Source organism: Meriones unguiculatus, chromosome 7, assembly GCF_030254825.1.
Source record: "Meriones unguiculatus strain TT.TT164.6M chromosome 7, Bangor_MerUng_6.1, whole genome shotgun sequence".
NCBI classification, from domain to species: Eukaryota; Metazoa; Chordata; class Mammalia; order Rodentia; family Muridae; genus Meriones; species Meriones unguiculatus.
This window is the reverse complement of record NC_083355.1, coordinates 23,564,272-23,578,634: the sequence shown is the minus strand read 5'-3', so window position 1 is coordinate 23,578,634 and position 14,363 is coordinate 23,564,272. Positions and strand designations below refer to the sequence as shown.

At 60.9% G+C, this 14,363-nt stretch overlaps 1 protein-coding gene across 17 annotated transcripts in view; it reads right to left on the bottom strand.

Annotated features, from left to right (window-relative positions):
* The window catches only part of Srcin1 (SRC kinase signaling inhibitor 1), a 63,170-nt gene extending 49,543 nt beyond the window's left edge, over window positions 1-13,627 (bottom strand). For 2 of the 17 annotated variants that reach the window (XR_009592800.1, XM_060386842.1), the window contains exons 1-2: window positions 13,163-13,612; window positions 3,543-3,605 (exon numbers count right to left, since the gene is read on the bottom strand). Coding sequence is in view for 14 of the 17 variants with exons in the window: in XM_060386842.1 (XP_060242825.1) it covers window positions 3,543-3,605; window positions 13,163-13,337 (238 nt within the window). In the remaining 3 variants the exon portion in view is untranslated. Of the gene's footprint in view, window positions 1-3,542; window positions 3,606-10,805; window positions 11,076-11,968; window positions 12,263-13,162 lie in introns of those variants that run through there. The other 15 variants (XM_060386831.1, XM_060386836.1, XM_060386832.1 and 12 more) reach the window with 14 other exon arrangements.
* Window positions 13,628-14,363: the final 736 nt, after the last annotated feature.

Sequence of the window (14,363 nt, the reverse complement as noted above, 5' to 3'; positions counted from 1 at the left end):
CCCGGCAAGCTCAGAACCAGCCCCACCCAGACCCCAGGCTGTGACAGAAACAGAATTATAGGAGCTGGGACTTGGATGCCTCCAAGAATGGACACCTCACGATAGCAATGGCACCCATCATTATGTAGGCTCCTTTTTCCTGAGGGAGCTGAGAGGAAAGCCCAGGCTCTCACAGGCCTGGGGAAGGTTAGACCTCTCTGAGGATGACGGAGGCTGCTACCCCAGCACCCTCCTTGTTGGGTCAGGCCCTCCCTCACCCATCTGGCTTCCAGTTTCCGACCTCACTGGCCTTGATAGAGCAATCTCCCTGGTATTACCACCTTTCCTAGCTGCTGCCCTTCGGAACTGCTCCAGTGGTCCCGGCAAGGTCTTGGGAATGTACCCGATGATCTCTTAACCCGCTACCAACACACCTGCCCCGTGAGGCTGCCCGGGACAGGAGCGCCCCAGCTTGGTGACCAGTGTATTCCCTCCCCCAGCCTCACAGCTTGGTCCTCAGGTACCCCTCACTCTCTCTGCACCTTCCTCCCAGCCCATCCATGCCCAGCACGGTGCAACCAAGGTGCACACAAAGTGTACGAAGGGTCTACCTGTGGGCTTCTGGTTAGTGGCCCTGGGGAGTCCCAGCGACCCCGTCCAGATGCCAGCCATCTCCAGCACGTGCCCAGCCGCCTCAAGGACTGTTTGGGACACCACAAACCACTGGACATCTGACGCACCCTTAACCACACAGCAGCTCCTCCTCCTGGCCCATTTTCCCTCTCTGGGTGCTGTGCCTGCCCTGCCGCCCAGGGCCCCGGGGCTCAGAAGGAGAGGTTCGGCTCCCTGCCCCCAGCCACTTCCCGCACTGTGCCCGCATCTGATGCCCGTGCTCACGCGGTGGCTAATTCTGGCGTCTCATCAGACGGTAATTATGGGGGAATGAGCAGCGCTGTCATCTCTGCAGCCCAGCACCTGTCACCACTCTGCCATCTCGGGCTGCTGGGATGGGACAGAGGCAGAGGGGGAGGGGAGGTACCGGAGAAGGGCCCTCACCTCTCCACAGGTGATCAGTCCACGTCCCCTGGGGTAGTCACGGCTATCCTGATCTCCCTGCTACTCAGGCATCCTGCCCAAGAGAAGAGGTCACTAAAGAAGTCTGCATTTGTCCTGCTGAACTGTTTCATATGTCCTGTCACCTCCACACTGCCTGGCACACAACAGACAGGTGCTGACTGTTTGCTGATTGACTACATGACCATATATACAACAGATACAGTCCCAGAAGAGGAGCGAGAGAAGAGCCAGCGTACAGAGCATAGAGCCAGGTCTGGTGGAACTGGTTACACCTCCACCAGGACACAGTGAAGACACGGCAGGGAAGTGAGGAGGAAGGAAGACGAACCCCAGTCAATTATCAAGATCCAGGACTAGCAAGGAACACCGCTTGCAGAAAGTGAATGGACAGCCTCCCGAAAAACCCAGATAACATCAGAGACCGAGGCTAGACCCAAGACAGGCTTTGGGAGGAGGGCAGGTGCAGGGAGAGCATGCAGGGTTGCATCTACCACAGGGATCATCTACCACAGACATGTTATATGATTTCCCGTCTTATTTGCCTTGTGCATCTTCAGCGCCACACTGGGGACAGCAGAGAAGGAAGGGAACTGTGGACTTGTCATTGCAAAGGCCTTAAGTCTTCACACCTCTCACAGTGGACCCCAAACTGACACCACCGGAAGCTAGCCTTGTCACCGAACCAGCCATGCTGTGAGTGGCTGCGTCCCACACTCCACTCCTTTATCCTCAGAGCCCCCGGGAACACAGAGATCCACCTGACAACATGGCCTGCCCAGGCCCCTACTCCAGAGCATCCTAACAATGCCCTCCTCCGTTCCAAAACCCATCCACTGAGAGCAAACCAAGAGGGGGGGGCGCCGCGCCTTTCTGTGAATGCAGGAAGCAAGTCTCAAGAGGCAGTGAGCTCCCCATCGTTGGGGGGGGCATTCCGGAAGCAGGTAGGTGAAAAAAGAGAAGCATTGGTCCCTCTGCTAGAGCAGGCTTCCTTCCACAGGCTCAGTCTCAGCATCAGCCACCTGAGCTCTGTCAGGGACAGGTGAGAGCTGGCCCTCACCACCAGAGAGGGTCTAGGGAGGACCACCCTGTTTCTGGAGGGACGCCTCCCCCCCACCCTCTCAGCTGGAGCTGGGGCCGGGGGAGGGCAGGAGTGCGGCTGCTCTTTTAGGAAAACGGTAATTTTAATTAAGAGGCAGACAAACGAGCGCTCCGCAGATTGTCTCAGAGCAAAGTTATTAAAAAGCCATCAAGGCGGCGGCAGCTCGGCAGTGAGGAGGGCTGCCTCCCCCCACTGCCCGCCTGGATTGGGGACGAGGCGGGAAGGGCCAGAGGACAGGATGGGTTCTGCCGTCCCTTACCCTACAGGAGGCGGTCAGTTGCCACACAGCACCTAGGCCCAGCCAGTCCAGCCCCGGGCAGGAGGCAAAAAAAGAACCTATGTTCGGAGTACCCTACTCAGGCCAGACCCGCACTGGCCAGCACTTGTCCCTCGTCACAGCCTGTGGGATGTGAATCCTCACCCTGATCCATAGGCCAGAACAATGGGGTAACAGAAAAGGAACGGGGTTTGTCCTAGGCCACACAGCTGTAATGGCTTAAATGGGGATTTAAACTCAGGCCACCCTGACTCCCAGTGCCCTGGGCTAGCAGAAGCAGGGCAGAGGGCTGTGTCAATGCCTATGATTCCTATTCAGGTTCCAAAAGGCCTTAGGGGTGCCTAAGAGTACCGCTCACAGCAGCCGGGGAATTGGCTTCTGAGTCACTGTTGACTTGATCCCTCCGAGGGAGGTGACAGGACGGGTCTCAGGACATGCTCTACAGGGATGGCTCGGGACAAAGGGGTTTCCAGCGTGACCAGGCCAAGTCAGTAAGGCGTCGGTAAGGTGTGAGAGCACCCTGTTTGGGTGGGACTAAGATGCCGCCCCTGGGGGTTAGGCTGCTGCCCTATTTCACGGCACCTGCCCTGGGATGCGCTGTGCCCCACCACCCCTGCTGCTGCTCCCAGAGACAGCACTGGCCAGGCAGGGTGGCAAGAGGTATCCCTGCTGGGTCTCGGAGCCTGGCAGGCTCAGTGGCTCTCCAGAGCAAAGTGAACACTGAGGGTTAGGGTGACTAATAAAAAAACAAGCCCTGAGGTCACCTGACCCAGCTCCATTCTCCCCATGCCCACAGCAGAGCCCCTGGGGCCTCATCCCTTGGCAGAGGTGGCCTGCCTCTAGCCCATGCCCAGCCCACAGGACACACACCTACATACATGCCTGCGTGCTTGTGCTCGCACACACTTACATGCACTTGCGCACACAGACACATATTTGCCAGGCAAGGCGCCCTCCCCAGCGCGGGAATCTGCCATCCCCTCCCTCTGACATGTGCCTGGGCCCCCCGGGGATGGCCCTCCCGCTGGCCCAGTGTGACCCATTGCAGGCAGGGGAGGGCACTGACTAGGTGGCCGCCGCCCGTGGTGGGCTCCCTCCTGGCTTACTAACCTGGAGACTTTAAACAGAGGGAGCAGAGTCCCGACGGCTTCCCTCCCGCCGCTCGCTGGAGCCCTGGGTGAGGGACAGGAAAGGAGGAAACCAATGAATGAGCTGAATGAGCTAGGGGCAAGAGGGCTGGGCCTGGGGGCGGGAAGCAGCAAGCCTGGGGCCTTAGGAGCTGTCCCTTCTGAGGTCACCAGAGTGCGGAAGGCTCCTTACAGGGATTGGAGGAAGGGCAGGGAATAAGAGGACAAAGACATCACTTAGGGACAGACAGGCGGACAGACAGCACCAACACGGAGAGACACAGACAGACAGCCCTAGCTCTCTTCCTGGGCCTGGGGAACAGACGCTTGGGTGGGGTTCCCATTTAGGACCCCCAAATGGAGCAGCCGTGGGGGCCCAGAAGCTTCCCCTATGCAGGTCTCCAGCTCTGGTGAGAGGACCAGCATCGCTGCGGACAGCCCTCTCCCCAGCTCCAGCGCTGTCAGCCCCACCCCCGCCACAGCCATGGCTGGCCTGCTGCCTCCAACAGGGGAGCCGGGCATCGCACAGGCTACAGGTGTTCACACTCAACCCTAGATGGTCCTCTACCACCGGAAGCCCTCTCGCTGGCCTCCACCCATCGCTGGGCCCCCACAGCTTCCCCCACGGTACCTCCCCCGCATTAAATCTATCCTGCTCCGCGCTACGATACCACCTAGATTTTTTTTTCCATGGAGTCTGGGGTGCCAAGCCCCCTTCCTGCCTGGAGACATTGCCATCGGGGCACAGCCCTCACTTGGCCAGCCCGGGCACATCCACAGTGGCTGCGAGCGATTTCAGAGCCCCCTGCCAATCTCACGGTTCCAATTTTCCCACCGATTACCCGACAGTAACGGGCGACGACGCAGAAACACCCCGGGGAGAAACAGCTGCTGTGCCCAGATGTGGGCAGACTACTGAGGAAGGGAGCAAGCAAGTGGGCACCAGGAACCCGGCACCCCAGGGTGCCCAGGATGGGGACAGGGAGAGGAGCAGGCGGACAGATGGAGTAGGGGTATAAAGACATCCTCAAGACACCCACCCACCACACACACACACACACACACACACACACACGCCACCACCCCAGTCTCCTCACTCCCTTTGTTTGTTTGAGTGTGACTGGACCAGCGTGACCTTGAACTTCTGAGCCACCTTCCTTGGTGCTGGAATCCTGCTGCACCACCCCTCCAGCCTCTTCTCGCCGCCCTCCCCAGAGCCCGGCCCTCCTGACTGAGTGAAGCAATTGGTCTCAGAAGCCTCAAGGGTTCCTGTAAAATCCTCTCCAACTCTGCCCGAATTCCCTCACGGAATCCCGACGGCCCCTCTGCAAGACAGCCTCCGTGGACACTTCAAGGTACAGGGCCAGTGAAGCAATGTCCCCAGTGAGTGTCCCTGCTGAAACACCAGACTCTAGAGCTGGGCTATCCCTAATATTACAGCCCATCCGCCCCCCAACCCTTGCATCCTTGCATCAATATTTGGGAAGTTCTCCCTGAAGTCTAACCTCAGTCCATTACATGCTCCAGTAGTTTTTGTTTATTTGTTTGTTTGGTTGGTTTTCTCACAGTCTTCTTGCCTCATCCTAGGGACAGGAGGGGCAGGTGACGGACCCTGGGCTGTCAGGTAGATGACAGAACCAGAAAGAGCATCGTGGAGGAGCCATCAGGCTCAAGACAGGGTTGAAGGTTTCTTAAGCTCTAGAGGCTCCTTTCCTGTTCTGAGGGCAGGAGAGGGGAGCCCTTCAGAGGCCCCTTCCTGTCTGCCACTGCAGGAGTCCTAGGCTGGAGTTGTTCGTGAGGGTGAACCTGCTGTTCTGAGCCCTGGACTCCTTCCTAGGGTGCTAGGAGCTGAAGCCTCCTCAGTGAGGCAGCAGCTGAGATCTGGGGTGCTTCGGGGACACCCCCTTCTGCAGTGATCAGGAGACTGAGGTGCAGGAACATTGGATGAGGCTATCACACACACACACACACACACACACACACACAGGTCCCTGGCTGTGTGCAAACAAGCATCTCTATCGGGCTGAGTCTGAGGCTTCCTGAGCTGTGTTGGGGGGTCCTCAAGGATGAGACCCCCAAGGAACACAGCTCCTCTCCTGGCCTGGGCTGTTCCACCTTGGGCCTTGCAGGCAGCCAAGCCTGTTGTCCGCACCGCAGTTCTCTGGAAACCCTTGCACTGAAGCCCCGCCACATGCCGGACCCACAGCACGTAGGAAAACACGGGCTGGATTCCGGCTCCTCAACAGAAAGGGGGCAGGGGCTTGCAGCCACCTCCTGGGGCTCCACCAGGCTGGAGGACAGATAGATGTAGGCAAGGTGTATCTCAGTCAGGGAGCGGGGAGCGCCACTGTCTGTGAACCGCTAGTGTGTGCATGTGTGTGCGTGTGAGCTCAAATGTTTTGGCCTGCTGCCATTTCTCCTGGCTCGGCTGAGAGCTGGAAAGCAGCGTTCCTCCTACCCTTCAAGTGACAAGGCATTTCTTATCTCAGGGGAAAGGAGGTGGGGAGAAGTGTAGACAACTGACGGGGAGCTTAAGGCCTTCTGTTTCCAACTTCTTTATTTCTATCAAGGACGCCAGAGACCAGAGAGGGCAACAAAGTTGCCAGGGTCACACAGCAACAGAGGAGGCACCAGTCCAAGCTACTCCTTTAACACGGACTTTATCTTTGTCCTAGGGAACAAGAAGGGACAACTCGTTGCTTCCTTTGTTCCACGACTAAGGACCCCTCCATCACCCACAGGAGGGTGCTTACTGGGAGGGGGGCGCCGTGCTGCCCAGGTCTCTGCTCCAGCCTGTGCTTGCTCGCTCCAGAGCACCACCGACCCCTCACAAACTGGAAAGTGTTTCTTTCCATCTGACCCCCATTCCTTCTGCCGGAGGGAGGGAGCGTGGGCTTGCTTCCTCCCAAGCTGTCCTGTGCAGAGACAGGGAGAGGGGAGCAGGCTTCCAGCCTCCACACCCTCCCGCCCGTGCCAGCATGGAGGACCGGGGCAGGGTGTCCTGGTAGCTGGCCCTGCGCCCGGTTTGCGCATGGGGGGGATGGGGGGAGAGGGGCAGATGTAGCAGCCTGGATATAGGAAAAGGGCTCTTCTAAGAACTGTCCAACCGCGTCCTCTTCAAAGCCCGGCCTCGGGCTGGCAGTCCCCGCCCCTCCCTAGATTCCCAGGCCGCTTATCAAAAGCCCAACACTGAGCTGTAGGTTTTCATCCATTAGCTTGCTATTCTGCACCATTCGATGAGCAAAAACTAATTTGCCCCCAGGGACGGTGCCTCCCTAAAACGAAGTCTGACCCTGATCTCACTTGCTGCATTTCTTCTGCCCCTGTCTTCGGTGGTGGTGTTCACTTTTGCCCCTTCCTCGAGAATTTGCCAGCACGACTCAGTGGCCCCGTACTATCTGTCCTGGACTACCAACCTTTATGCCAGTCTTGCCCTAGGTTACAGGGGACACATGGAAGGGGCCACAGAAGGACTGAGGGCTGGGGTTCAGGGCTCTGCCCTGTGCCAGGTGTGGAGTACCTATGGTTGGCAAGGAGGCAGGGCCTGCAGGATCACCGTGTCAGACCTGAACCCCTGGGGTTCTACTCACACACACACACACACACACACACACACACACACGCACACAAAGTTTAACGCTAGGTAGGAAATAACCTCTTCCCTCCTGGGTTCCACGTCAGAGGCTCAGGTTCCAGCCCTCATTTGCAGAGTCCCAGGGCCTGGTCTGGAGTAGAAGGGAGGGGACACAGCAGGTCTCTGTGCACTGTGGCCTGAACTGAAGGGGAGCAGAGCTGCCTGAAGCCCAGACCACGCACCTGGCACGCTGCAAGAAGCAGCTCTAGAGAACTCACACCCTAGGTCCTGCAGGGTCCCCTCCACCGAGGCTATACTCAGAGTAGGGACACAGGAGAGGGAAGGGCCAGACCCACCTCCCCCCCACCCCTGGGAGGGGGGCTTAGCTCCCACCCTCTAAGAAGCTGGGAGCTATGGGAGCTGGGCCAATGGGTGAGGGGAGCTGGGAAAATGGGCGGGACTCCGGGCCCCATGTGGGTGGCGTCCTTCCCACAGGCAAGCGGGCGCTATTAATATATGCAAAGCATATGCAAATCACCCACAAGAGAGACCCAACATCGCAGGAATGTCAGAAGAGACCTTGGAGATCGTCCAGCCCCGCCCCTCATTTCAGGTGAGGAAGGAGACTGGGAAAGGGACTTGCTCAAGGTCACAGATGTCTAGGCCTAAGACAAGCTCAGCGCAGGGCTCCAGGCTCAGTATCTATGGTCATCTGTCATCCGGAGGGTTAACCCGGGGAAGAGTGGCCAGGGCCTGGCACGGAGCCCAGCAGCTTCCTGGATCCCGCTTGCCTCCCTGGAGCCTGAAGGTAGTCTGATGGGCATGGGATGAGAGACAGCTGCTTGACAGAGCACCATTAGGGAACAAGGACCAGAAGGGCTGGGCAAAATAAAATAAAATAAAATAAATCTGTTGGGGAGGTGAAAGCCAGAAGGTAACTGAAGTGTGTAAGGCAGGAGCATGAAAAGCCCAGTGTCAAGGTGGGATGCCTGAGGTGGTGTGGGAGGAGACACGCGCACACACACACACACACACACACACACACACACACACACACACCATACAGCACTGAGTGTGCTCTTAAATGCACAGCAGCCCCTCCAGCCTGCACTCTGACAGTGATGGCACCTGACAACCCATAATAGTCAGCTGGCCCATCCCTGCTGAGGTGGTGGCTGTGGGCTGTTCGGGCAGGCGGCTGCTCCCCTCAGCAGCAACCTTCCACTTAGCCCTAGAAAGCAGGACTGCTGCTAGGGCAAAGAAGACAGACAGGGGGAGGGGCCGCCGGAGAGAGCAGGGGGAGCTTTGAAGGAGTGGGGACACTGGCAGGAGTGGAGGAGGGGCAGGGAGAGGGGGAGGTGGGTGTGAAGTGGAAGACTGTCGGAGAGGAGAGACAGGGGGCCTGAGGTGACAGGAAGGGACTTTGTGGACTAGCAGGGCAGAGAAGGATGCTCTGGCGTCCTGGAGGCCTGGAGGACCACGCTAGGGCCCGGATACTGGGCATGGAGTCCTACGGCTGAGGTATCACGCTGGAAGCAGGGGTTGGGGGACCATGCCTCTGCCCCTCTGCCCATCGCTGGCTGCCAAGAAGTTGGCCCTCCCTCCCTCCTTTCTTTCCTCCCTCCCTCCTGCCTCTCTCCCTTGGGGCAGGAGCTGCTTCCCAGCCAAATCCAAAGCCTTCATCTCCTCTTTTCAGAGCTGTGAATGAAAAGAAGGGGAAGCGAGCGCAGCCCTCAAACCCGCTGACGGCCAGATTTTTATTATCTTTGCTCAAATGGGCCCTGGGAAGCCAGCGAAGGAGTCTTCAAAGAGCCCCTGAGTGCCCCATTGAAGCTGCACCTGCTCTGGCCCACCCACAGCAGGCGCCCGCCAGGGCCCCCCGACTCCCCGGACCTGAGCCACGGATGCCAGGAGCCTCATCCTCAGTGCCTTGCGACCAGGCAGAGGCCACCAGGTCAGGAAGCCTAGGCCAGACCTAGGCCAGGTGGGCCTCTAGGCAGGCCCTGTCCCTGTCTGGACCACATAAATGAAGGAGGAAAACACTCTCTTGCCAGGGCTTAGAGATAAGTGCTCAGAATTCCTCGAAGGAGATGCTTTTAGAGCCAGCCCTGGATTTTCCCCTGGACCCTGACCTGCCTGGGCACTGGCGGGCCACGTCATTCCTCTAGACAGCCGTGATAGGACGGACCCTCTCAACCACCCCGCTCCTCACTGGGCCCCCAGCTCACTCAAAGAGATCAGTTTCTGTGAACCATCCCTTCCTAGCAGTTTCAGCCCTCAGCTGAGCTGCCTTTCTTCCCTCCACACCTATGGGGGTGGGGTGGGGGAGCGTCAAGGAGCCCAGCCCCATCCCTGCTCAGCACGTCCAGGGTTGGGGTTTTGGCAGGGAGTGCCAAGGTTAGCAGACAGCGGGCCGTGCCACCCCTGCCCCCCTCTGCTACTCTGACCACACCAGAGATCGATGCCCGCAGCCAAAAAGGAATCAATGGTTCTAATTAAACCCTTTTCTCGGGTGGGTCCCTGGACAGGGAGGGGGGACCCTCAGAGGGGCCATGCCTCCTTCTGGTGGTCCACTATTCACCTTTAAGAGGCTATATAAGTAAAGCCAGGGAGCTCCCCCCCCCATCTCCTCTGTAGGGAAGGGGAGCAGAGGAGCAGAAGAAAAGTCTGAGGAGGGGCCTGTCTCTCTCCAAGGGCTTGCTCCAGGGACCCTTGCCCTGGTGAGGCTCCTCTCCCCGTCCCCAGTCTGTGGCTGCATTTGTTTCTTCTAGACAGATCTCCAAAGAAGGAGCCAGAAGGGAGACCCACCCTAGCCTCCATCCCAGGGTCCTTGCTGAGAACTTGCCCTCCAGGAAAGGAAGGAGGGATGCAGGGCTGGGGGGGGGCAGCACCCGACAAAGACCCTCTTGTCCCCAAGGAAGAGTGGCAGGAAGCCAGGGCAAAGCCTTTACACTCGCAGCCAGTGGTGCCTGGGTACCAGGCAGTCTGGGGGGGGGACCCCCTCCTCCCCTATGTCCAGAGCCCTCACTCACCCTTGCATCTATACCAGGCTAAGTCACTATTCCAACTCTCAGCCCACCAAGAACACTCCTTCCGGGTGCACACCACCCCTGGACATTTATCCAGAGTGACCCCACACCGGCCAGAATCAGCCAAACCCCAAGCCCACATGCCACAACTGCCCCCCAATAACAGACACGCGCCAGCCGTGCTAGAAAGCACCCCCATCCCAGCTGCCCCGAGAGATGACAGCGTCTTGTCTCCACAGTGACTCTGTCAGACACAGCATCAATGTTTAAGACCAGCCACAGAGACAGGGAAGGGAATGAGAAACTGAGGCACAGAGTCAGACAGCCAAGCAGTTGGCTCAAGGTCACCCAAACCAAAGATGACCAGAGTAGAGAAAGGCGTCTTTAACACCCCATCCCAAAGGGCACGAACCCCACCCAAAGGAACGGTCTGATCGGATCCTTTAGAGCCGGCGTCTGCTCAGTTTCTCCACTTTCCACCTTTATGCCAAACACCTTCGGAGGGGCTGCAGCCGGAAAGCTCCAGCTGAGGACCCCACTTCCCTCAAAACGGGGCTGCACAGGCCCCAGACCTGGCAACATTCGAGGGGGGGGGCTGGAAAAAGCAGTTCTGCCCTCCTTGCTCACTGCTGATCCTGCTCACCTGGTTCCCCTCGGCCCCCAGGGTCCCTCGGTCCAACCTCCTCCCTGGGAGAGCGGGCGCGACCCTCGGCGGTCCTCTCCCACCAGGCCAGGGCAAAGCGCCGGAGGCACTGCCAGGGCTGCATGGGGAGGCGTGGGGCTGTGGGCGCGCAGCGGCGGCCACACACGCCCCACAGGGCCCTGCCAGCTGAGCTGCGGAGGCGCCCGGCCGGCCCCCTCTACTGCCACCAGCATGCTGCTGCCCCCACCGACAGGACTCGGAGCTGGCCCGGGAGCTTCTGACGTAGCAGGGGGGTGCGTGGGAGGGGAGGGGGGGCCACGGCGAGTCCCCTCCCCGGCCCCGCCCCTCTACCTCCCCAGCCCCCCTGCATCCCCACCCCCTCATCACCCCGGACGCCCTCCCCAGCTGGGGGCGCCCTCCCTTACCCCTTGCCTCTGCAGGGGGAGGGTTTTTTAGATCCAGAAGCCCTTCCCTCGTTCCCTCCCTCGGTCCCTCCCTCTCCAGGGCCTTTCCCCACCCGCCCGGCGAGCGGGGAGCCGGTCCCCAGTTTCTGCAACTCCTGTAGAGGCTAGGAGGTCTCCAGGGCTAGGGCCTCGAGGTGCGGGGAGGGGAGGGTGGGGGGGAAGGAGGTAGGATGCAGCCTCGTATCCTGGCAACACAGCCAAACCCAGAGCGCTCCCGGTCCCCTGCTTCCCAGAGGGACGGGCGCGGAGGGTCCAGCACTCCCAGCCCAGCGCCTACACCCCATTCTGAGAGCTGAGGCGGGGACGAGATGCTCATCCCTCCATCCCGTCCCCTTCCCCCTTCGAGAACCCGGGCTTCACCTCGCATGGACCCCTCCCCTCCCCCGAGCCTCCTAGCCATCCCCCGGCTTCGCCCGCCCCTCCCCCCCTACATTGTAACCCCAGGTCCCCTCCCCCCGCCCCCCCAGGGCACCGCGAGGCCCTCCTCGCTGGGTCTTCCAGCTCGGCCCAGCTCCGGACCATCTCTCGTTCCCGGCGCTATCCGGTCCTGATCCTCCCCAGCCCGGCGCGCAGCGGTCCCCTGCCCCCCGCCCCCCGCCCCCTGCCACACCTGCGCCCCGAGCATCCCTCGCCTCCGGGGCTCGGCCGCCGCCCCCGCCCCCGGCCGAGGGGGAAAACACACAAAGAAAACAGAAATACCTTCCACTTAAGCATGGAGGCACATTAGGGAGGAGAGAGACAGGGACATGCCTTGGGACGGAGCGTTTCCCATCGGGCGGGGGCGCGGGGGGCGGGGGCCCCGGGCCGGCCTGCCTGGCGCTCGCCCTCTCGCCGCCTCGCGGGCTCCTCGCTCGGCCCCAGCCCCGGGGCGCGGTGCCAGGCGGGCGGGCCGGGGGCACGGGCCCGGCCGGGGTGGACCAGCTTGGGAGGGCGCCGGCGGCCGGGCGTGTGGGTGCGCGCGCGCGCGCGCGGGCGTGTCCCCGAGTGTGCGAGAGCGAGAGTGTGTGTGTCTCTCTGTGTGTGTGAGTGAGTGTGTGTGTGCGCGCGCGCGCTCGCGAGGGCGCGCGTGAGGCCGGCGCGGGTGTGTCACTGGGGGCGGGGGCGCGCGCGACGCGGGCACGCGCGTGTGGCCGGATGGTACAAAGGGCCGCCGGGGTGGTTGGGGGGAGGGTAGCAGGGAGCGCGGGGGAGGGGAAGGGGGGGACCACCGCGCCTCCCCGAGCCCTCCGGCAGCACGCTCGGGTCCCGCAGCGCGCGGCCCGGGCTGGGGGTGCGGGGCGCGCTCACGCTCCGCTCTCCACTCCACCTGCCTCCCCCCCACACACCCTCAGCGGTCCTCCCGCTGCGGTGGAGACGGATGCCTTGACCCCGGAGTGGCCCCGAGGGAGGCACCTGGGGAGGTGACTCCTCGGGTCTCCGAGCATCCTCACGCCTAGGGACCGCAAAGCGCTCCGGGCGAGTCGGAGCGGGGCTAGAGGCCAGGGAGGGGGCCGAGAGGAGGGGGACCACTCTTCAGCCAAGGTGACCCCGGAGCGCCACCATCGTTGTGTGCCCGGAGAGCCAAGACCCCAGGGTGCCTCTCCCTGGCCGCGCCCCCTCGCCCCTGCCCCTCCCCCGTCCTCAGCGACCACTCGGCCAGGGACCCGGCTCCCCGGCGCCCCCTGCTGGACGTCGTCCTAGCCCCCTGCTTCGGTTTCCCGCCCCTACCGCAGGCGCGAGCAGGTACTGCAGGCGAGTGAGGGGACACTGCTTCCTTCTGAAGTGGACCCCAAAGTGGGCCGCTCCAGACCCTGTCCTCTCACGCCTCTCCTGGCGACACTGCTGCCACCTCCGCGGCAGCCTGCAGAGCGCCCGCTCGGCGCTCCCCACCCTGGTTCACCTTACTGGGCCTACCTGGCGATTCTGCACACTTCTCCATCTCGGACCCGGACACGCGGTGACCTTTCTTACTCGGGCTTCTCCTTGCTTCCTTCCCTCGGCTTCTGTGGCCGGTTCCTTTGGTGGGAAACTTCTCTTCGAGAGCGGCAGGTGGGCTGAGCCCTCTGCCCGTTTTATTTACTCCTGGCATTCCCACGGGCAGTTCAGGTGGTCAAGAAAAGGCCGCTCGGTGCCCGCATCTCTTCCCTGCAGTCCGCCTGGCAGAATGGCTGGCAGACAGGGCCCAGGAGAGGAGACCCCACCCCAAGTGGCCCAGGTGACAAACCGGTTTCCCCACTTCTTGATCTACACGGTCCCAGCCTTAATCTGGGCTCTCCTGCTTTTCTGCCCGCCCCCAGGCCTGCCTCCGGGCCAGCCGCGGCCTGCTCGTGTGCCCAGCTAGGGGCAAGGTCCCAAATGCCCCTTAGAGATCAATGTCCAGTTCCACTAGCTCAGGCGTCAAGGCAAGGCGGTGGGACGGGACTCGCTCCGCTCCAGCTGGCGGTCTCAGGAGGGAAGCCAAGAGTTGTGTCCTGGACTCACTGTCTGGGGCACAACCACAGCAGTCAAGACCCTGACTTCTTTCCTGGGCCAGCTGCTCCTCCCTCTGCCAACTGGATGGTGCCCATCTTTTGGCCTCTGGGCACTCACTGGGCACACTTCCAGCTCCCTGCCTGGCTGCCTGCCCAAGATAGGCACCAGGAGGCAGCAGCACTGGTCCACGGGACAAGTCCTGGCTGTTAAGGCGGAGCCTGGCGTACCTCCTCCCTTGAGATCATCACACTGCCCTGTAAGACTCCTCTGCTTTGGGGGTCTTCCCAACCCAGAATCGCACCCCCCCCCATTCCCAAGGGACAAAATGTCTTCCTGCCCGTATGGAAATGTCTTCTGTGCCCGTCGGAGGGGAAGGGCATCGTCAGCCGACTCTTCACCATGGTCGCTAATTGAATCTTGCATTGCCGGCCACATGTCCGAAATAAAGGCTCACATCTGTTCTAGATTTGGGAGGCAGAGGCAGGAGGGCCAACACCAGAAACAAAACAAAACGGAAAGCAATAAAGGAAATAAGGTTCCAAGAAGTATAAACAATTACCCAACCCAAGAACCTCCAAGGTAAAACTGAGACCCAGGTTGGCCTGACTCTAGAGGACTCCCAGCCCCTTTTCTATTTCCATTA